Genomic DNA, 23,568 nt, shown 5'->3' with positions numbered 1-23,568 from the left:
GTGGTGGTGGCAGGGTTAAACCAGGAGCCCCTGCACCAAGAATACTAGCAATGCAACATCTACAGTGGATGACGACTAAGTCAGTGTAGGAGGAGGAAATCACAGAAGCATTAACAGTGGGGGTGGTGGGAGGTGATAAGATGTTGAAATGGTAGCAGTCTGCAGAATAACCAAAGCCGGTGCAATCTCAGCATAAGCAAACGATCAAAATTGTTTTCATTGTTATGTGGTGGCAGTATATATATATAGAACCGCAAGGCAAGCAAGACAACAATTCCTGCAGAGGTGGCCAGCACTAAGTATTTTCTACAACAGGAAAGCAGGGTTGGATGAGTGAGTAAAGTATCAGATATACGGACAAAGGGTTAAACGGTTGATATCTCATGACCAGAGTTGTGTTGTGTCCATTAAATTTCATAAATGTGTACCATGAGGAATATTTAATTGGGGCAGGTGATAGGGTATTATATCTTAACTTGCTGTCAACACTAAACAAACAAAAAGGAATATCAGTTGAAGGTGTCACTCAGTGAAGACGAAACCTTCAAGTGATGTCCCAAATATCTTAATCAAGCAGTGGATGCTGTTAATGTTTATTAATTAGTAAAACCACTCAGCTAAAAGAATGTAATTAAAGCTGGCTTATTTAATATATTAGAGAAGAGGTATTAGATTAGTTTACTTAAGAAGAACAAAAGAAAAACAGCAACAACAAAACATTAAATAAACTGCCTGGTCTTTAACTGATAGAAATCAACATCACCATTATCCTTATCAGCTAGAACAGTCAAACAACACTCAGTATCTTAATGGCAATAGCATCATGGATCTATATAAGAGCTCACCTTACTTCATCCCCACCACCTCCTATTTGTCATTCTATTGATAACTAGGTGTAAAAGTGTCAAGAAGTTTGCTTCCGAAACATGTGGCCCAGGTTCAGTCCCACTACGTGGTACCTTGGGCCGACCAAAGCCTTGTAAGCAGGTCTGGCAGGCAGAAACTGGAAGAAGCCCATCATGAACAGGGCGCAACAGAAAGGTTGCCCCGATTTCAAAAGTTAATAATTTGAAATAGGGGTAACCTTTCTGCCACACCCTCTGTGTGTGTCCCACCACTGCTTTACCACCTGTGTTAGTGTGTTTACGTCCCTTAGTAGTTCAACAATAGAATGAGTACTAAGTTTTAATAAAAATAAGTACTGGGGTTGACATTCATTTGACTGAGGGATTCTGTATCCGAGAAGGGAACAAGAAATTATGTCAGGGACTTAAAGCATATGCATATTGAGGGCTAATACCTGGTCCCTATCATCACTAGGCCTAAGTGCTTTAAATTTTGGCACAAAGCTAGCAATTTCAGGGAATGGGGGGGGGGGCAAGTTGATTACATCAACCCCATTGTTCAACTAATCTTATTTTATCAACTCTGAAAGGATGAAAGCTAAGTCAAACTCGGGTGGAATTTGAACACACACTGTAAAAATAGGATGAAATACTGCTCAGCAATTTTCCAGGTGTGCTAACGATTCTACCAGCTCACCACCCAGCCTAAGCAAAATATTAAAATACATACACTCACATTCATCTGTGTTTGTGTGTGTATGTGTGTGCATGTGTGTGTCTGTGTCTGTGTGTGTGTGTGTGCAGTCTCAGTTGTGTTTGGAATTGACAGCCATTATCTGGTTCGGTCAGTGAAACATAATCAGATTGGTTCCTGGTGTTTCCGTAATAAGAACAGAACTGGTGCATGGTAACGGAGGCACCGTAGTCAATGGTTAGTAGTAGTAGAGACAGGAAAGGGAGGGGAGACATGGACAGCAGCAATGATAACAGTAACAACAACAGCAGCAGCAACAACAACAACAACAGTGGCAGCAGACAATAAGAAGACTTCCAGGGAGCAGACACGGAAATCGCCAACAGAGGAAAGAAGAATTTAATGGATGAGATGTGAAGGAGAGAAAGAAATAGAAGTGGTTTGGTGTTGTTTATGGAAAGACAACAACAATGGTTACAACTTCAAGTCAGGAGACAATTAGGTAACTATGTGGTCAGTTAACCTGCTAGACATAGCAGCAAAACATTAAAAAGTGACACGAAACCCTCTCTATTTCATAGTCTATCATCTTGAGAGAGAAAGGGGAAATTGGCCAGGGTGAGCACAGGTATATGAAATGGTGGTCAGAGTAGCAATACCTTTGATCATCAATCGGCTCGATCAGGACACACTCGGGGCTAAACAACGACAAACAGAAGACTGTCCCCCACCACTACTCATGTCTTTGACCACTCTTATTTGCTTCAAATATACTGACAACCCTAACCCCTTGAAATAATCACAATAATATAAATAGAGTAAGCGGTTGGTGTTCGGAAGGGCATCCAGCTGTAAAAACCTTGCCAAAACTGACCTCACCATTGCTTGTGCCATGTAAAAAGCACTAAGTCCACTCTGCTGGGTGGTTGGTGTTAGGAAGGGCATCCAGCACTGGGGTTGCTGTAATTGACTTCTCCTTCCCTTCAAAATTGCTGGCCTTGTGCCAAAATTAAAAATGATTATTAATCTTTATAACATCATCACATATCAGGCTGCCACCCACCTGACACCCAGGCACATTCCTAGCACCCCCACCCCCAACTAACCATCACAAACATAGACCTCTTTCTGAAGTGAATTTAAAGCAACTGCATTTCACAAATAACAATCTAACGAACTCATTATTTTGTTGTTTTTACACGAATCGCTACCCCATTATCGCCCCACGTTTTACATGAATCGCTCCCCCCACCATTATCACCCCACTTTTCTTCAACGCCCCCTTGGAACTTCCCCCCCCCCAGGGGGAGCAATACGGCCCACTTTGGGAACTACTGGAGTCTGGAGGCAATTGGAATCTGGACTGACTCCCTGGCTGACCAGGTCCTACCAAACCCTCCAACCCATGCCAGCATGGAAAAATGGATGTTAAATGATGATGATGATGATGATGATGTTGCGGGAGATCCTAAATAAAGTTTATAGATCAATAAATCCAATATTAAGGAATATATTTGTTAAAACAACAACAAAAACAATATTAATTGCTGAAAGTAAATAAAAGAAAGTCTTAAAGATAATTGGTGCCGCTAACTTCTTGAATTAAGTGAAGAAGAAAAGAGAAGAGTCCTGGAGTGGATTTACTAGCAATCTCTGTTCAAATTGACTGAGAAGAAAAACTTCTTACAGATATCTGAAGTTTGAGGTTAATGCAGGAGAGGAACAGACAGATAGGAATTTGGGGAGTTCATCTTGATCGTTATTGGTAATTAGTGAAGTTAATTAGTAATTCTAAAGTCTGAAAATGACAACAGGCTTAACACTTGGTTCAACAGCAACAGCAAACCAACAAGGAAACCACTGCCAGGATACTGAATCTGCTAAAGATAGCAGCCAAGTTTCTCTCAACTCACACTCTACTATCTTGAAGAGAGAACACATTGGATAATGTAGTCCTTGTTAGACTGCGACTAAAAACATGACATGATGTTCATGGCTAACATATTTTACATCCATAGGTTTACTGAATTAAAACCTGGCTCAAAGCAACAACTCCAAAATCTTTATTCAATGTAAACCCTTGTAGTAAATAAAGAAATTATTATTATCATTATTATTATGAATAACAACTTTGGTAATTCTGGTAACAAAAGTATCACTGATTAAATCATCCTGAGTTGATTACTGGTACATATTTTATGAACCCCAAATGAAAACCCAGCAAGAGCTGAATCCAAAAGTAAGGGGAACTAACCAAAGCCCACAACACAAGGAAGATGATGATGATGATGATGACAACAATGATGCTGGTGGGGGTAATGATAATAATGATGATGATGGTGGTGGTGGTAATAATAATGATGATGATGGATTTCAAATTTTGGCACAAGGCCAGCAGTTTCAGGGGAGGGGGTACTTCGACCCCAATGCTTAACTGGTACTTATCTTACTGACCCCAAAAGGAATGAAAGTTGACCCTGGCAGAATTTGAACTCTAATAATAACAATAATAATAATTATTATTACTAATATTATTAGTATTATTATTATTATTATTTGTAAGAAGTCTCTTTTTTCTAGAAAGATGTAGCAAAGATGAGGAATTTTGCCCTAGAGACCAAACCTTTCAATTGAGCAAACTCCCCAGCACTTTTAACATAGGTGTGCACATTTTCAGGTCAATCCAACCACATTTATTAACTCTTTTGCCTTCACAATTGCTTGTGGGACAACGTCTGCCCTTTTCACAAATATATCTGGTTTGCCAGTCCTCAGTCAAATCGTCCAACCCATGCTAGCATGGAAGGCAGACGTTAAACAATGATGACACTGATGATATAGTAGATTACCTTTTAGATTTCTTAGCTCACAAAAGCTGAATTATTGGTCTGGGCAAGTTGCCCAGTTTGGAGTGGGTCAGAAATTTCTAGAGGTAAACATAAGACATTAACCGTTTCTTAATAAAATCGATTTCTTATATTTGGATGGGGGACAATTACAAAGACAGACATTAATTGTGAGAAGGATGGGTTACAGAGAAAAACATTAACAAAAATGAAATCTATGCATACAAGGTAATATAACTGATAATGGGGATACAGTCCTCCAGATACAGGAGGATCTCCAGCCAGGACCCAAAGAACGACAGATCCAACATCACACTGAAAACTAAGGTAACCTCTACAACTCATTCTCTGATCTTACATGTCCACACTTAGAGTGTCCCGATCCACTTGTGCCGTTTTCACAGCTTACACCCAGTTTTCAACAGATTCACTTGAAAAAGTAGTGATGAGAGCTCAACTAATGAGAATAGTCTGGCCCCAGACCATTGAATCACTTTCATCACACAATCACTTAGACAGTAAAAACTGCCTTCCTAGCCTGGTTAAAGAAGCATGGCAGAACAATCATCACAATGGATTTAGCTAAGAGCTGGATCTGGCTCATATACAAGAGCAAATGTTTATCATAACTGCACAAGTCAGCTATGCCTAGTCACTGAATGAATGTCCACCTCATTTGGTTCTTGTCGTGTGATGACGGTGACAAGAGCTGAATGAGATGGACAGGGAAAATTCTAATGAAATCCAAATGGACGAAGAGTAGAATTTCTTGATGTGGAGGGGAAAAAAGAAAATCAATTGGATAAAACTGAAGCAAGTACAGAACAAATATAGCAAAACTTCAAAAATATTTAATTGCTTGAGATTAATTAAGATTCAGAGTTATTAGAAGATGTTGGGGAATATTTTAAAACCAAACAATCAGGGGTTACAATATTCCATATTCACAAGTAAGCCATAATTGCTAAGGTAGGGCAAATCTATCTCCAGAAGAGAATGTTATAATAAAGTTATCAAAAAATAAATGCAAGGAAGAAAATTATTTAAATTGATGCCTAATACACACATATACATACACACACAATATATATATATATATATATATATATATTACGGAGATGTACTTGCATAGCAAGTGACCTGACCTGAGATTGTGTGCTGGAACAAAAACAACTACAGCATGGAAGGTGTTTATAAGCCATTTAAGAAACACACAAAAACCGTTGGATTCACTCCAACATTTAAATTTAAATTGCCAAAATATTTTCGTCGCTTTGAGACCGCGACCTGTTACATATATATAAAATTGTTTCCTGAATAAGAGTAGGATGGAGAAAGTTCAAAGAGCTTTTATCTCTGTTCAGCAACTAAAGGTCCCTCTTTCCAAGTGAAGGGAAGATTGTATGATGCATGTGTATGAAGTACAATGCTGCGTGGTAGTGAGACATGAGTTCTGAATGCGGAGGACATGTGTAGGCTTGCAAGAAATGAAGCTAGTATGTTCTGCTGGATGTGTAATGTCAGTGTGCATGTGCAACAGAGCATTGTGTATCGAGAGAGAAGTGGAGCATAAGAGGAAACAGATGTAGTGTACGAGAGAGGAGACTGCGCTGGTTTGGTCATGTGATGCGGATGAATGAGATGGTTACATAAAGAAGTGGCGATCAGTTGAAAGTAGAGGTGGGTCGTGGGAGAGGGAGCCCCAGGAAGACACGGGTCGAAGTACTGAAAACTGATCTCAAAACAATGAACCATACAATGGAAATAACAGAGGACCGAGATATGTGGCACATTGCTGTCCTCGAGAAAACCTGCCCAACACAACAGAATTGATGTCCTAAACCCTAAACTAATGGTGTGGGTGCTGGTGCCATGTAAAAAGCACCTAGTACACTGTCTGGAGTGGTTGGCATTAGGAAGGGCATCCAGCCATAGAGGCCAAGCCTAAACAGACTATGGAACCTCCTGTCCAACCCATGCCAGCATGGAAAACAGACGTTAAATGTTGATGATGATTATCATCATGATCATGAACAGAAGACATAATTAGACGTATTTCTATTTTATTCAGAATTTTTCTGAGTCATGGCCATCACCATAGTAACCACAACAGCGATCAAAGAATCACACAGTAAACCTACAAGATTGTACATTGATTGTACATAAGGCGGCGCGCTGGCAGAAACGTTAGCACGCCGGACGAAATGCTTAGCGGTATTTCGTTTGCCGTTACGTTCTGAGTTCAAATTCCGCCGAGGTCAACTTTGCCTTTCATCCTTTCGGGGTCGATAAATTAAGTACCAGTTACGCACTGGGGTCGATGTAATCGACTTAACCCCTTTGTCTGTCCTTGTTTGTCCCCTCTATGTTTAGCCCCTTGTGGGCAATAAAGAAATAAGATTGTACATTGATTGATTACAATAATAGAACCGGCTTGAGGAAGTTTCTCAAAAAATAACGAGAGAAGTTGGCAAAATTATCTCTCTTAGTCATATACACTTGTGTGCATGCGCATGTGCACGTGCACACACACACACAAACATGCACATGTAGGAACACAAACGGTAATATTAAAAGTACTTGTTTTCACCCACACAAAGAATTAAGAAAGACAGATGTGTTGATAAACAAAACGGACAAGAAATCCCAAGGAATGGATGAAGACATTCTTTGAGAAGAGAGAAACAGTCTAAACAGTGATGTCAGTAGAACAAAACTAATGCTCTATTTCTTTCTTTCTCTCTCTCTCTCACACACACAGACAGACACACACACACCAATATAATTATGTTGTACAGATTCAATCCTGTTAACTGGAGGAGATTTGTGAGATCAAGCAGTAGAGTATCAGGCCCAAGAAATGACTTGTTTGTGTCCATACCACAACATCAGCAGACATACAGCAACCTTAACAAAGAGGGACCAAGAGCATCAAATGTGTAGTTTTAGTAGAAGTTAGCCCAACAGGTCAGCTGGAGCAACACCTCACAAGTGGAGGGAAAACCAGCTTCTGAGTGTAGCTAAAAATCTTGATTAGTTTTAGACAGCAATAGGTTGTTAGTGAAAATAAAGAAGAAAATTGAACAGAAAATATAACTTAACAGTGACATCACAGGAAAGGCAATAAAAAATAAATTATAAATCGAACGAGACAAGCAAAGATAACGGAAACAAACAAAAAAAATACGCAAATAACTGAAAGTAAAAGAAACAAACAATAAAAGCTTCTGTCGGAATATTTATGAAGGAAAAAAATATACCGAGAGAGAAGATAATGTTAGCTATGATACGGAGAGGCTGAGAACAGCAGAGATACAGAAAGACTTAGAAACAAGATGCAGCAGTTGAGATGATAATGTGGACTTTAAACACTGCATTTACACAGTTTTACTGAAATGTAATAAAGATTATATCAACGTAAATCATCATCTTTTTATATATATATATATATATATATATATATATATATATATATACACACATACATACATATATATATATATTGTTTGTAAAAAACATAAATCCGAAAGAAGCACACTCTCAGATGTAGAGCAGTATTTATTTAAAATGGGGAAGGCTGGTTTATGGGATTACCTTAGGTTTCCCGTCCATAAGGGGTTTAACTTTATGGCCTATCGTGAGATCCCGAAATCCTGTAGGCCCGTGACCGCTTAAAAATATGGAGGGGGAAATCTCTTTCTCTCTCTGTTTCGGCTACTCCACTAAGAATGTACCCTCCATATTTTTAAGAGGTTGTGGGCCAACAGGCTTTTGAGATCTGATGATACGTCCTAAAGCTAAACCCTTTATGGATGGGAAACCCCATAAACCGGCCTTCCCCATTTTTAATATATATATAGATATATATATGTAGTAGAATAAGAAATTGAAAGTCCTTCGTACAGCCTTATATATTTGAAAAAATGAATAGAAAAAGGCTTTTCTGACAATTTTTCCACTTCAATAATCACATGCTTATAAATTATTAGGTGTTTATAAATTGGTCATTCTGACAGTGGTCAAGATGGCCAAGTGGGTTAAGGCGCCAGACGAAAACGATTTGTAAAACACCTAATGATTTATAAATAACTGCTTATTAAAGTGGAAAAATTATCAGAAAAACCATTTTTATTCTTTTTTTAAATATATATATATATATATACACACACACACACACACAGATATACACACGTAACTTCATGCTATACACAGCAGATAAGGCAAAACAAAAATATTGCAAATAAAATTTTCATCCACAAAAAAAAAAAGAAAAAGAAATGCTGTTTGTTTACAGAATCAATTGTTTAATCAGAGAATTTGAAACTGTTCCTTTTTGGTGGTAAAATATGAGAACATAGCCATCACTGAATGACCTCCCCCTCCATCCACACACACACGCAATATGCTTTTGTATTTATATGACATTAACTATGTCAACTGAATTTCATAATGAATGCGGGCAGGCCCCTTATTGCTATTCCCTTCAGCTGAACCGACAATCAGAAACAAAGTACTAGATGACACAGGCTGACCATTCACAACCAAGCATCCAGTCCAAATTGCAATATCTCTCTCATTTCCTTAATCCTAGCAATAAAAAGAAGCTAATCTAATCTCCATCGACCAAGGAAATAAACAGAACTTATGCCGGACTCATCTTAGTTTAACCTTTGTTTGCCTTTAATAAAATATAATACTTTTGTCCTCAATACCTTTTACAAATAAACTTGGTATTTACACTACCACGCAGGGACACAGTCCAGCAACACACCTCAGCACCACAACCATACAACTATATATGCCATCAACACTATATTATTACAAGCCCCAACACCACCACCACCACATATTTCTTGGTAAAATCCACAACATCCCCTCCACCATACACCTGCATACCCTGTCTACACTGCCACAGCACACACCCAATTCAACCCTGTTTAAATCTGGAAGTAAAGGAGGGGACAGTTAGACCTGGTGGACAACAACTGATCCCTATTTTACAATATTTATGCCTTCCACCTGAATTCTAAGTAATCAATCGTTTATTGGTAAGAAACTCAAGAGGAATGAACAGCTGAAGATCTTCAGAGAAGAATCCAACCACCTCAGGCAAGTGTTTTGGCCCTTAACTTCTTACACTCTAAGGGGGCTGGGCCACATCCAGGTCAAGATTCCTGGGTGCCCTTCTACTGACTCTTTTTAGCCATTTGGATACTGGAGATTTGTGCATTTAAACTGCTTAGAGATTTTATCTAGATAGAACTCCTCTTTGTTGACTCAGCTTCCAAACGTAAAGATGAAATAATGCTGGTTGTCATGGCAGCAGTGAAACATCAATGCTATCACAAAGACTCTCTCAGAGTTACTTTTCTTGGCCTTAGAACAAAAATCTTGCTTTCAAATGGTATGAAAGTTCTTTTTGTTTCTCCTCAACTAAATCAGCCCACAACATCTCTCTGCTGTCTTTGATGTTGCCTTTAAGACTTTGGTTCAATTCCTTCCAAAGACTGAGAGTTGTTTCATTAGATTGTAAGCAGACCTGCCCTAAAAACCTCTCATCATCATCATCATCATCGTTTAACGTCCGCTTTCCATGCTAGCATGGGTTGGACGATTTGACTGAGGACTGGTGAAACCGGATGGCAACACCAGGCTCCAGTCTGATTTGGCAGAGTTTCTACAGCTGGATGCCCTTCCTAACGCCAACCACTCAGAGAGTGTAGTGGGTGCTTTTACGTGTCACCCGCACGAAAACGGCCACGCTCGAAATGGTGTCTTTTATGTGCCACCCGCACAAGCCAGTCCAGGGGCACTGGCAACGATCTCGCTCGAAAATCCTACAGGAGCCAGTCAGGCGGTACTGGCAACGGCCACGCTCAAAATGGTGCATCTCATGTGCCACCCGCACAAGAACCAGTCCAGGGGCACTGGCAACGATCTTACTTGGCTTGCCGGGTCTTCTCACGCACAGCCCATTTCCAAAGGTCTCGGTCCGTAGTCATCGCCTCGGTGAGGCCCAATGTACGAAGGTCTTGCCTCACCACCTCAGCCCAGGTCTTCCTGGGCCTACCTCTTCCACGGGTTCCCTCAACTGTTAGGGTGTGGCACTTTTTCACGCAGCTATCCTCCTCCATTCTCACCACATGTCCATACCAGCGCAATCGTCTCTCTTGCACGCCACAGTGCTTCCTGTACCAGATTCTAAGGCAGCTGTTCCTAGCTCTTTAGTTGCTATCCATCCATCCAACCATCCATACATACATATATAAAACAGGACTTTTATTAAAGATTTTTTTCCACCGTTTCCTTATTTTCTGACTTTACATCAAAAACATTTGTAAATACATTGGACCATTAATATTTCTGGGACTTTACACTCAAATAGTTTGCAGAGGGTTACAAAGGATCATGGAAAGATTTTTACAACTGACCAAATTACCAACAACAACTGAGCCATGGCAGTCTAAAAGAACAGCACAAACTACATCATTATAAGCGTTCCTGTATTCTGACGATGAGTCTAACTGTCAGCTTTCAAATTGTTAATGGATTTAGGAATACCACTGGACCAAACTAATCACCACAAAAAACCAACAAGGAAATAAGAAAAATCCTGAAGGAAAAAAAGATCTAACTTAAACCAAGTCATGGCTTCCATATAACATGTGAAAGAAGAGCAGTTTCAATTTACACAAATATATATATATATATATATATATATATATATATGTGCATATGTATATATATATACACCCACAGACACACATGCAACCGAAAATGGAATTAATGACATTCTTTACTTAAAATCACTACAATTGTTTTGGAGAATTCTTGCACCTGTAGTTCAGGTGTGAAATGTTGTACAGTCATTATGTTACATATCTCAATGGATACTATGGAATTCCTGATTTAAATCCAGAGAGCATGTGCACTTCTACTGTATGATGACATCAGGTAGCAAATAACTGCGGATGAGCTTTGCTCGGCATTCTACAAGGTTTTCACCCAAATCAAACTTAACTATGCACATATGGGGATAGGGGATCACAGCCATGACATGCAACACTCACATGTAAAACTTAACTATGTTCTAAATACTGGTGTGGATTTATCAGACAAGTGAGGCAGAACAAAAGACAAAATGCTCCTACCTGGTCAACACCGATTTTCCGGCAAGCTTCTAAGAAATGCTCCACATTCCTGCGACACTTTGCCATTGTGAGTTGAGGCTGCAGAAAAAAAAAACAGGATTTAGTGTTGAAGACAAAGAGAGAGAAGTTCTTTAAGCAACATAAAACAAAAGCAGTAAGTGGATATATGTATGTGTCTGAGAGAGAAGGGATTAACAGGTGTGTGTGTGTGTGTGTCTGTGTGTGTGTGTGATAGAGAAGGGATTAATATATGCATGCATGTGAGAGAGAAGGGATTAGGAAAATGTGTTTGTGGATAATCATATGAACATGTGAGCAAATACTCTTTTACTTGTTTCAGTTATTTGACTGTGGCCATGCTGGAGCACCGCCTTTAGTGCAACTGATGTTTGGTCTAACAAAGTTTGAATTGCAATTTATCAGTGACAGATGATGGGGAAGATAAAGATGATAGCTTTTGACTATGATGTGTGGTTGTACGTTTGTTACGCAGCCTTGGGTATCATATTCTCAGTACAGAATGTATATGAGGGGTTTGGTTCTGAATGTCAGTTTGATATGCAGGGTCAAGGTAGCATGAAGATGGTACCTGTATACAGAGGGCTAAGGATGGGTGCAAGCATCTCTGTACCAAGCACACTGATATAAACAAAGTGACACAGGTATGAACTCTGATGGAACAGCAGAAACTCCGCAGTTGAATACTTACTACTGCTGGGGAAGGTACGTGAATAGTGGCTACGGCTCTCGGACGAATCTGATTGACTAAGTGACAAAGTACAACTCCATCCCTTAATGCCTCAGGTAAATTGTCTGGTAACGTCACCTTTAATCGGGCTTGGATAGTCTACAAAAATGACAGAAAAAGAAGAGAAAATGGAAAAAATAATCATTGAATACTTTTGAGAAATAGACTGTGTGTCTCAGGAAATGTTAATATAGTAGTATATGTGGGTTGTTGAAGCAGTTTAGCCCTAGTCCCAAGTTCAAACAAGGGCCTAAGAGTAACACACCTAGAAGACAGTTGGAGATCAAATTGATTGAAATGTATCATAGACATATTCTTTTCTACTCTAGACACAGGGCGTGAAATTTTGGGGGAGGGGGCCAGTCAATTAGATCAACCCCAGTATGCAACTGGTACTTAATTTATCGACCCCGAAACAATGATAATTTAAAACAATGATAATTTATGTAAGATGTTTTTTGTATATAATATACATGTTATTATAATGGATGAAGGGATGATTATTGAATGGTTATTATTTTGATATTATGATATTTTTAATAATTTTTCTATCTTTATATAATAAGTATTTCATATTAATTCATTTGGTACTTATTGTTGGTTGAGATATATATCTAATTATTGTTCTACTTACGATCTGACGAGTAGCTATATTTTTGAATAGAACTTATTTTCGATAATTTCAATTGATTTTAATCGATTTAAATTTCTTTTCTATTTGAAAATTAGTTATGAAACACGTGTAATCTTTTTATTATATTTATCTTATGATATTTACTTTACTTTATATTATACTCATTTATTGTGCTTTTAATTATTAATTTTTCTATATGTGATAGTGGATTTTCATCGATGAGTTCTTGAAACTTGGTTATTTTCCCTAAAACTATATATTTTATATATATTTTATCTATAAAGCTCAATTTAATTTTAATTTTTTATAAATTGATTTTAATTGAGTTTTTACCTGTAATTTTGGATTTTGTCCCTAATATTATTATTATTATATATATATATATATACACACACCAACAATGAGGATAATAGTGGAAAGTTATAATATTGGTTTCAAACTTTGGCACAAGGCCAGCAATTTCAAGGGAGAAAGGTAAGTCAATTACATCAACCCCAGTGTTCAACTGGTACTTATTTTATTGACCCCGAGAGGATGAAAAGCAAAGTCAGCCTCAACGGAATTTGAACTCAGAATGTAAAAATGGACAAACTGTTGCTAGGCATCTTGCCCAGTGTGTTAACGATTCTGCCAGCTCATTACCTTGTAATGAAGACTTAATATTGCAAATATAGACAATTAATGAGTTTGGAAATCTTTATGGCAACTCATTAACAAGTCATTGCATATATTTAGTCTAAATCTAGTCAAGAAGCATGTAGATATTCAGGAACAGGGCACTCTTTTACTGGTCATGACAGGCTTCGAAGATGAGGTTCACAGACCACAATGAAATAATCTTAATAATAAATGGATTTTCAGATGAGAATAAGACAAAAGTCTTCAGCCAAATATCTGGAAAACCTGGCAATAGAATTTCTTATGGAATGAAATCATAACCAAACAATAATGGTTTACAAATGAGTTTGGGAAGGACTGCTACAGAAGTAGGGGAAGGACCTATTTTATAATTAGTTTCACAACTTACATTCCGTAAACTTTCAACTTGTTGAATTTCTCCTCGAGCCTGATCATGGTGCCTTCGAATTGTAAAGTTTGGATCACTGTCTTTCAAGTCCTCAAGTAATTTCAGCGCATTCGCTGACAATACTGTAAAACAGAAGCAAGTTAGATATTAATACTTATCTGCAGCATCATGCAACAAGTGCTGCACTCAGTGCAACAGTGTTGGAGAGAGAAAATCAAACGACATTAAAGAACCAAGAATTAAGAACAAAAATCAAATAATTAATTTAATAGGGAACAGTCCCGCTATTAAGGTATCAACAAAAATTTTAGATGGTAAATATACAAAACAAAATATGTATATGCATGTATGTGTGCAGACACACACACACACACACACGAAAGAAATGAAGTTGAAAATGCACAGAGAATATATCAGAATTAAATAGAATTTAATTATATTCTAAAATATAGGAATGCATTTGACAGGTTCCACATTAGAATTTCAAAAGTGTATAGTGTATGGCGCTGTGTTGCAAATTATGTCTATTCTTACTGTTGTTATAAAAATAGATTGTTTTTAAAGTAGGAATGTAGCTCAGAATGCTCTCCATTAATGTACAAACTGATTGGTCACCATTTATGAATTACACTCATGTGACAGTCATGTTCTGTGTGTGTGTGTGTTTCTCTTTTCAGCTCTGCCAGCCCTTTGAACAATTATTTCTAATATAGGTATAAAAGGCCTGAAATTGAGATGGGAGGTGTTAGTTGAATAAATCAACCCCAGTATTTGAACAATACATTATTTTGTTGCCCCTGGAGGAATGGAAAGCAAAGTAGACCTCAGTGGGATTTGAACATGCAACATACAAAAGCCTGGAAGACGTACTGCAAGGTTTTTTTTTTTTTTTTCTGGTCCTCTAAGTATCTTAAACATAAACAAAATGCCAAGAATGTAGAGGTGGAAACGATCAATTATACCAACCCTTGATTGGTCTTTTATCAACCTTGAAGGATTTGAAAGATTGGGGACAAATACCATGAGGCATTTTTCTAAGGTTTCCACCAACACAATAATAATAATAATAATAATAATAATACTAATTAAAATAATAATATCACCATCATTATTATTACATCATGAAAAGTTTCAGCTTTATTTTGCTGGGTATGATGAAAAATATCAACTGCCCATAACAAGCAGACTAAGGGTGACACTTGTTTATTGATCACGCTACAAGAACCCTGTGGAGGACTCTTGGAGTTCTAAGCAATGATGATTTCTGCAGGTGTTCTATCTCTACATTCGTTCATTATAATTATTATTTCGAATTTTCTTTTATTATTCAATACAAATATACAAGAGACATTGAATTATGTTTAAATATGTTAATGAGACGAAGAAAACAAATCTACATATGAGAGAGAGAGAGAGAGAAAGAGAGAGAGAGAAAGAGCAATTAAAAGAATACAAAGAAATTTAAAAAATCAGAATTCTAGAAGCCATACATGCTTAATGGCAGTATAAAGCCAATCTCTGATGAAAGCCAATCCAACAATAAACAGGTTAGAAACAACAATTTCTTTGATCCGTTTACAAAGAATTACAAAAAAAAAAACAATAAGAATCTACTCGGAGACTGCAGGCATTATTAATCAGTTTATGAAAAGGTCATCTTTGACCAACTACCACGTATACAAGAGTCACTCGAGAGACGTTTTTCTTTTTTTTTCTTTGCATTGTAGAATTACCTGGACTCACCCAAGTATATTACTGGTACTGTAATGAAATCGACTGAGCTAAAAACATTGCGGCAGTTGTATCCCAGACATGCACACACACAGAGACACAAATATCTATTCTCTCATGATTGATCTGCAAAATCCTCCAACAATCAACAATATCATGCACAAACAATTCTTGGGTTAAATTTTAACAAAAAAACCTTGATTTTAATCAAGGTTTCAAAACTCCGATTACTTACCTTCAGAGTCCTCTACAAACACACACACACACACACACATAAAGGATTGTTTATACAACTAGAAGACATAAAACTAAACAGAGTATTCATATTATTTTGTGAAATCTCAGGAGTCAGATCAGTGAATGAAAGACCAAGAGTTCCAAGCAAATGCACTCCTCAAAATTTGAAACTCTCAATATATGATGATGTCGACATAAGACAGCACGAAATTCACTGGACGCTGATAACAAGGCTGGACATATTAAAAAATTACTATTTTTTAAATCTCACGAGAGATATTCAGCAACAGCACTTTAGAGTAAAGATTTTTGCCAACGTAACATGGCAGTCCTGGTTTAGGACGAATGTTGCTGTAATAATAATTTTCTAATTAATAGCTCAGTGACTAGTTGTCACTTTGAAAACTATATATTTCAAACGAGAATTTGGCAGCGCCACCTCTAGCCGAACAATTATTCCGTGCTGATGAAGGGAAATATCCCGGAAATCACGACACAGATATTGTTTTGAGCTGAGTGGGGGTGCTAGATTCCCTTGTTTGAAAATATAAGGACACAGATCATGTTGTATAGCCAGCTGGAGAGTCACTACCCCGACTACACCTAGTCTGCTTATACTTCAATTTACAGACCTGAGAGATAGAAATGGTCATGACATGGAAGAAGAGATCCCTTTCCCCCTTATCACACCTTCCATAAACTCTCTCTCACCTTGCCTTGCAGCATTCAAAACGATTACGAAAGCAACAACAGAAAGCTATTGAAAATCACACACACACACACACACACACACACACACACAGGGCTGAGCAGCTGAATTGAAACCACTTAATATTATGCCTTGATAACTAAGATAAGTAAAAAACTAATACTTTACATTTAACGAATCCAAGATATTAGCTTTTGCTTTTTTTCTTCTACTTTGCACCAGAGCTACCGGATAACTGTGACAAAATATTTCTGGTAGAGACAAACCACATTGGACACAGCCCTCATTACATCACTGTCCATACGGAGAACACAAAGGCAACACTTTACTACCCCTACAGATGATGTTCTCTGTATGGATATGTTGGGGACAGCATCATTAAGAACAATGTGTCATGGCAGTGCCAATACTTTTGAGTCTGCTAGCAGGAAGGATTTCATGTCTGTAAATATGAATGGGGAAAAGAAGGCATACCCATCCTTCCACATCTTAATTCATTTGATTGAAACTGTTGAGGAAATCATCATCATTTAACGTGTTTGCCATGCTGCTTTGGGTTGTACAACCTGATAGGGGCTGGCAAGCCCAACCGCTGCACCAGGCTCCATTTGTCTGATTTCACATGGTTTCTACAGTTGGATGCCCTCCCTAATACCAAACCACTTTGCAGTGTGTACTGGGTGCTTTTTTTTTTTTACATGGCACCAGTGCCAGTGCTCTTTGCATACACTTAACTACTTAGTTACTTTTAAGATACTGAGGAATATCTTCCATTTTGTTATGGTAAATAAACATACAAAGTTTCAGGTTTCTATCTTTTCATTTACTTTAGTTAGAGATTTTGAAACTTCTCAGCACAAAGTCACAATTTAGCTGCCCAACCCTTTAAGAGAGAGAGAGAGTGTGTGTGTTTATGTGCACACGCACACACACTGACACATACAAAACACATTAATACCTACCAGATATTTTGAAAAATAAAATGAAAATACCTAAACAAGCAAGACAGAACTGGAAGGTAAAAGCAGCAGACTCGGCAGCGATATGTGGATATGTGCCGTTGTTAATGTTAGCAATGAAAACAATAACTACTACTTCTACTACTACTACTAATAATAATAATAATAGTAACAATGATAAAGCAAGAAACACTTAAAGCAACACACACACACACACTCACAATCAGTTGTAGCAGTCAAATCAGACAGAGGCAGACCATTCACAACCCTGGTGCCATACAAGGACAACAATGATAGCCAGTATAATAATAATAATAATAAATGTGATGAGGATGCCTGAATGCTGAGAAAGTCCAGCAGGACACGGTTGAAGACACGGTGATGGTTGTTTTACAAAGGACGATACAGATAATAAAGGAAGAAACAGAGAAATGCCTACCAATTTTTCGATTAAGGCCTGGTGTTACATAGACATATGGTAAAGAAGAAGAAAAAAAAAACAAGAAGAGATACAAATTGTAATATAGTAACACATGTGGGTGTATGTGTGTGGGTTTGTAGTAACAACATAATCAGTTTATTAACAATACAGTACAGAGAACAAGGTGTGAGTAATGTATGAATAAGACAAAGAATCAGAGATTTGTATTATATACACACAAGCATATATATGTACATCCATACAGACATGGTCTGTAAGCTTTCAGCTTGGTATAAACATAGATACATAAACACACACACACACACATAAATGAAATGATGAAAGGCAAAGTCGACCTCGGCGGAATTTGAACTCAGAATGTAACGGTAGATGAAATACTGCTAAGCATTTCGCCCACCATGCTAACGATTCTGCCAGCTGTCCATGCTATATTAATTAGCATTATCCTGCGTTTGAGAATAAAGTTATTTCTTCATCTTTCAATACATCTCAACGCTCCTAAAGCGAACTTTGTTCGTTTACTTTCATTATCTATATATATATATATATATTTGTGTGTATGAGAGAGAGAGGGAGAGAGAAACTACAGCTGGCTCCATGCCTTTAAAAATCTCTTGGTGGTTACATTTTTCCACAAAATGTATCTTACCAATAAAACTTATTTGTTTCAGCAACCTATACATACATATCATTATACACGTCAGTGAGGATCTGTATACATATATTTGCATATATATATGTGTGTGTGTGCGTGTATGATCTTTTGATTGTTGACAAAGACAACTACAAATGTTTTAGAAGTGACAAAGCTTTTGTGTTGGTGCCACAATATTGCCCGGGAGGACTGATTTCCCTGAAAATTGAGAATTACTCCAAAGTTAGATTAGGATGTCTCAGGAACCAAGTTGTGGTTGACACTAGTGATACCTGCAGTACTAGGTTCAAACCCACAGGAAATTTCACAGGTGCTGGAATATAACTAGAAATAAAATGAAACTGACAAAAATAGAAGAAAAGGGTTATGTGGGAGCAGATATGCCCTTCTCTGCAGAGGGAGTCAGGGAGTCATTAAAATCAGTTTTCTAATAATCAAGTTATGCACCACACAATCAATAAGTTATTTTATTGAACATGGAGGGAAGGAAAATAAAGTTGAGCCTAGTGAAATTTGAACTCAGAAACTATATGACTGTAGTTAAATACCACCAGGCATTTAATCTGACACTCTACAACCCTTAATAATGGTTTCAAATTTTTGTCACAAGGGCAGCTTGTGGGAGGGGATTAAGTCGATTACATCGACCCCAGTGTGTAATTGGTACTTATTTACTCAACCCCAAAAGGATGACAGGCAAAGTCGACCTTGGCAGAATTTGAACTCAGAACGTAGTGAGAGGCAAAATACTGCTAAGCATTTTGCCCAGCGTGCTAACGATTCTGCCAACTCACCTCCTTTTTACAACCCTTAATACTAATTATTTTCTTTCCTACTATGGGTACAAGGCCTGAAATTTTGAGGGAGGGGATTAGTGAATTACACTGGCCCCAGTTCAAGCAGTGCAGACGTTTTGGGCTCTGAAAGAATGAAAGGCAAAATTTGCACCCAAAACATGCAGAGCCAAAAGAAATGCCTCTAATTATTTTGTCTAATGACTTTGCCAGTGGGTTGCCTTTTAATTGTTTCAAAATCTTGTGCAAAGCCAGAAATTTGGGAGGGGGTGGTGGCTTGGGTGAGTCAACTACATCAACCCCCAGCTCTTTACTGGAAGATATTCTATCAACCCTAAAATGATGAAAGGGAATTGACTTCAGTGGAATTTGAGCCCAGAATATAAAGAATCAGTCCTTAAGGAACTCCCAAGGGAGCTGAACAGCTGAAGATCTTCAGAGAAGAAACTCCTCTTGGGCAAGTATTTCGGGGGCCTTAACTTCTTAACCTCTACGGGGGCTCAGGCTAAATCCAGGTCATGACCCTTGGGTGCCCTTTTGATGACATTTTTTAGCTACTTCAATTTCAAAGATTTGTGCAGTTAAATCACCTACAGATTTTATTACCGTTGCAACCAGAGGAAACGGCACAATGCATCTTGCCTATTGTTTCAAAGCCAGCAATTTTAGAAGAAGGGAGAAAATTGACTACATGAACCCTAATACATGGCTGGTACTTAATTCATCAACCTTGAATGGATGAAGGGGAAAGTAGACCTTAGAAGGATTTAAGCACCCAACGAAAAGACCTCAAAGAAATACAGGAAGGCAATCTAATGATTCTGATAATCCCTTAATGGTTTCCTTGCTTGCCAAAAGGGTCCTGGTTCAGGCAGCATTTATAAAGACAAAAAAAAAAAAAAAAAAAGTGGTTTGCAGAGTCTGAAAAGCAAACAGAGAAAAGAAAAAAAAAAAACAACAACAAATATATATAATAACCCCAACAGGAGAAAGTGATTGACTCCAAGGGGATCAATAATAATAATAATAATAATAATAATAATAATAATAACAACAATAATGATTTCAAATTTTGGCACAAAGCATGAATGAAATTTTGGGGTAGGAACTAAGTCAATTACATCGACCCAGGCACTCAAGTGATACTTATTTTATCAACCCCAAAAGGATGAAAGGCAAAGTCGACCTCAGCGGGATTTGAACTCAGAATCAAACAAAGAAAATCATTAAAACTTTCATCTAAGGAACCAACGGAAAGGGAATACAGTCTGATCATGCATACACACATACACACACACACAGAGTAACATGCAGACATGATCACACACACACACAGAAAAACAGTAACATGCTAACTTTTAACCACACACATACATACATACACACAAATAAACACAGAGTAACAATATCATGCTGAATGAAACCAAAAATATCATCCAAAACAAAGGAAAAAAAAATTTAATATACTAACTAAAAAGCAGAAGGGAAAAAAAGGGGGCTCACAAGAGTTGTGGGGAGGCACAGGCTATAAAGTAGCCCCCGTCTCTCCACTGACCCTTGTGTGAAGCAGTGGTTGTGAAAGTAGAAGAGGTGGGCAGCAAGCAGAGATAGGAACAACAACAATGTCAACAATGATTGTGATGATGTTGATGCTGGAGGTGATGATGATGATGATGTTGATGCTGGAGGTGATGATGATGATGATGATTGTAGCGACATTACCTGGTAATGAAAAATATATGAGAGCGAAGAATGATTTTTTTTTTTTTTGGTGGGAAGGACAGAATGAAAACAATAAAGTGATTTGAATGAAAGAGAAGAAGTTTGGGGAGAGGAATGAAAATGCTGAGCCATTCATGCATTTCTCAAGAACACGAGTAAAAACAAATTAGGGTAGAGATAAGTCACTCATCCAGGTGGGTCTAATGAACTGAGACAGTACAATATGTAATTGAACACTGGCTGAATATACCTGAAATACATAAGTAGTATTTTCAAAAGCTAAGACATCCAAGAAGTACAGAGATACCTACTCTCTGCAAATTACCATCATTTGCCTTGTTTTCCAATTGTCTTTATAGACAGTCCATTAAAATATATTCAGCCCTTTAAGCTTCCAGTTAATCAACATATATTGAATTTTAATAGGGACCCTCCTTTTGTCATTTTTTTTATGTAGTCCTTCATTCTACAGTGGCCTAAAGCCTTGATTGGGACAGCACATAAAAGCACCCACTACACTCTAGGAGTGTTTGGCGTTAGGAAGGGCATCCAGCTGTAGAAACCTTACCAGATCAGATTAGAGCCTAGTGTAGCCATCTGGTTCACCAGTCCTCAGTCAAATCGTCCAACCCATGCTAGCATGGAAAGCGGACGTTAAACGATAATGATGATCATGATGATATATATATATCTATATATATGATCTCACAGCTTCAGTGGCATAGTTTGAACTCATTACCCTGTGGTCAGTGATTTAACCCTAACCTCATAAGTGTTGACTGTGTGCCAACAAAGCAGCCTCTCGGCCTTTTCACTCCTTTTTTACTCCACAAGACCTCCACAGCCATTCGAGGTATATTAAAAAAATCTTACTCTATTTTTCATTAAATATTATTAGGAACTGTATAAAAAAAAATATTTAAATATTTTGTGTATCGTAGAAGTTTAAGCAATTTATTGCACAAAAATCTTAACAGCAAAATCTTATATGGACTCCCCCCCTCCCCAAGGCACATGTGGACTCCAGTTGAGAGACACTGCTCTACATGGTTGATCAACATTGCTAGAAATAGCAACCATAAGCACTTTGGATCTTATTACTATCCTAATCCTAAGAAAGAGGACTTATATTATTCACTGTGCCTAAATAAAACAGATGGGGTGGTCATGGCAAAAATGCTTTCCATCATAGATCGGTTTGAGTAATTGTTAGCCTACAGCTAAACAACAGTTGTCTCTCTCTACACTTTTTTTAAGGACAAAACAGGAAGATAACGGGGTCAAAACTCCATGTTTGGAAACTGTTACTCCTGAGAATTGATAGACATACCAATGTGGTAGCTCAACTCGTTAAAAATAGCAGCTAAAACTCCTAATTGCACCCTCATTGTATTAAATAAATAACGTGCTTGGCGGGGGGGGGGGACTGGTAGCAGTGTATGGTGTACATATGTTAGTAATGAAAACGATGTGGATTAGTTTAGGTTTTGTATAGGGAGGGGGAAGGGTCCTTGAGAAAGAGGATGATAACAGAGAAGATGAGGTAGCAAGAGAAAGGTGGAAGGAAGGAAAGAAGAGGAGAAGGCATCACAGCAAACAAAAGTAGTGAAGTAGTAGTAGTAGTAGTAGTAGTAGTAGTAGTAACAGATGTAGTAGTAAGAGTAGTAATAACAGTAATTCAGTAATTAGTAGTGGTAGAGGTAGTAGTAAAAGTGGAAGTGGTAGAAGCTGCAAATAGATTATGAATAGGAGTAAAAGCCAAAGGAGGAGAAGGAAGAGGAGGAAGAGTAATTCCTGGTAATAGGTAGGTGACCACCACTACTGAATCAAAAGAAAAAGAAGAAAGAAGAAAAAAAAAAAACAAGGGAGCAAACAACGGGTGACTGCTTGGAGTTGTAGAACCCAACCACAGCATACAAACATACTGACGGAACATACATACCTTTGTCATTTTGATGAGGAGGAGGGGGTGCTGCTGATGAAGGAGATGATGGTGATGAAAGCCCTAGCTTTGTGGTTCTTCGGTTGCCAGTAGGAGTGATTTTGTTGCCGCTTCCAAGAGACTTTCCTTTATCAAGTACAAAGGGCCGGACATTGTACGCTACTAGCAACAGGGGGGGGGGGGCATTCTTGGAGTTGTTGTTGCTGTTGTTATTATTGAATGTGTGTGCGTGTGCGTGTGTGTGTGTGTGTGTGCGTGTGCGGTGGGTTGTGGTTGTGGGTCATAGCAGAAGTGTTATGAGGCTGTGGAGGCTGGAAGGTGTTATCAGCAAGCAACATAATGGTTAATGGTTGAAGTGAGAGGCAGGAATACATTGCCAGAGATGGTGATGGTGATGAGCATGATGATGAATGCTTGTGTGTGTGTGTGTGT

General features: G+C 38.0%; 1 protein-coding gene across 50 annotated transcripts in view; it reads right to left on the bottom strand.

Annotated features, from left to right (window-relative positions):
• Window positions 1-23,568, bottom strand: part of LOC106872026 (DISP complex protein LRCH3) — a 249,406-nt gene that overhangs the window by 20,349 nt on the left and 205,489 nt on the right. For 20 of the 50 annotated variants that reach the window (XM_052967554.2, XM_052967550.2, XM_052967558.2 and 17 more), the window contains 5 exons: window positions 23,137-23,262; window positions 18,021-18,038; window positions 13,946-14,067; window positions 12,246-12,383; window positions 11,537-11,614 (listed from right to left, as the gene is read on the bottom strand). In XM_052967554.2, coding sequence (XP_052823514.1) covers window positions 11,537-11,614; window positions 12,246-12,383; window positions 13,946-14,067; window positions 18,021-18,038; window positions 23,137-23,262 — 482 coding nt within the window. The remainder of the gene's footprint in view (window positions 1-11,536; window positions 11,615-12,245; window positions 12,384-13,945; window positions 14,068-18,020; window positions 18,039-23,136; window positions 23,263-23,568) is intronic. The other 30 variants (XM_089351648.1, XM_052967551.2, XM_089351618.1 and 27 more) reach the window with 3 other exon arrangements.

Source organism: Octopus bimaculoides, chromosome 4 (assembly GCF_046866305.1).
Source record: "Octopus bimaculoides isolate indiv1 chromosome 4, ASM4686630v1, whole genome shotgun sequence".
Classification (NCBI taxonomy): Eukaryota; Metazoa; Mollusca; class Cephalopoda; order Octopoda; family Octopodidae; genus Octopus; species Octopus bimaculoides.
The sequence above is the reverse complement of the archived record's forward strand: the minus strand, read 5'-3'. Positions and strand labels throughout refer to the sequence as shown.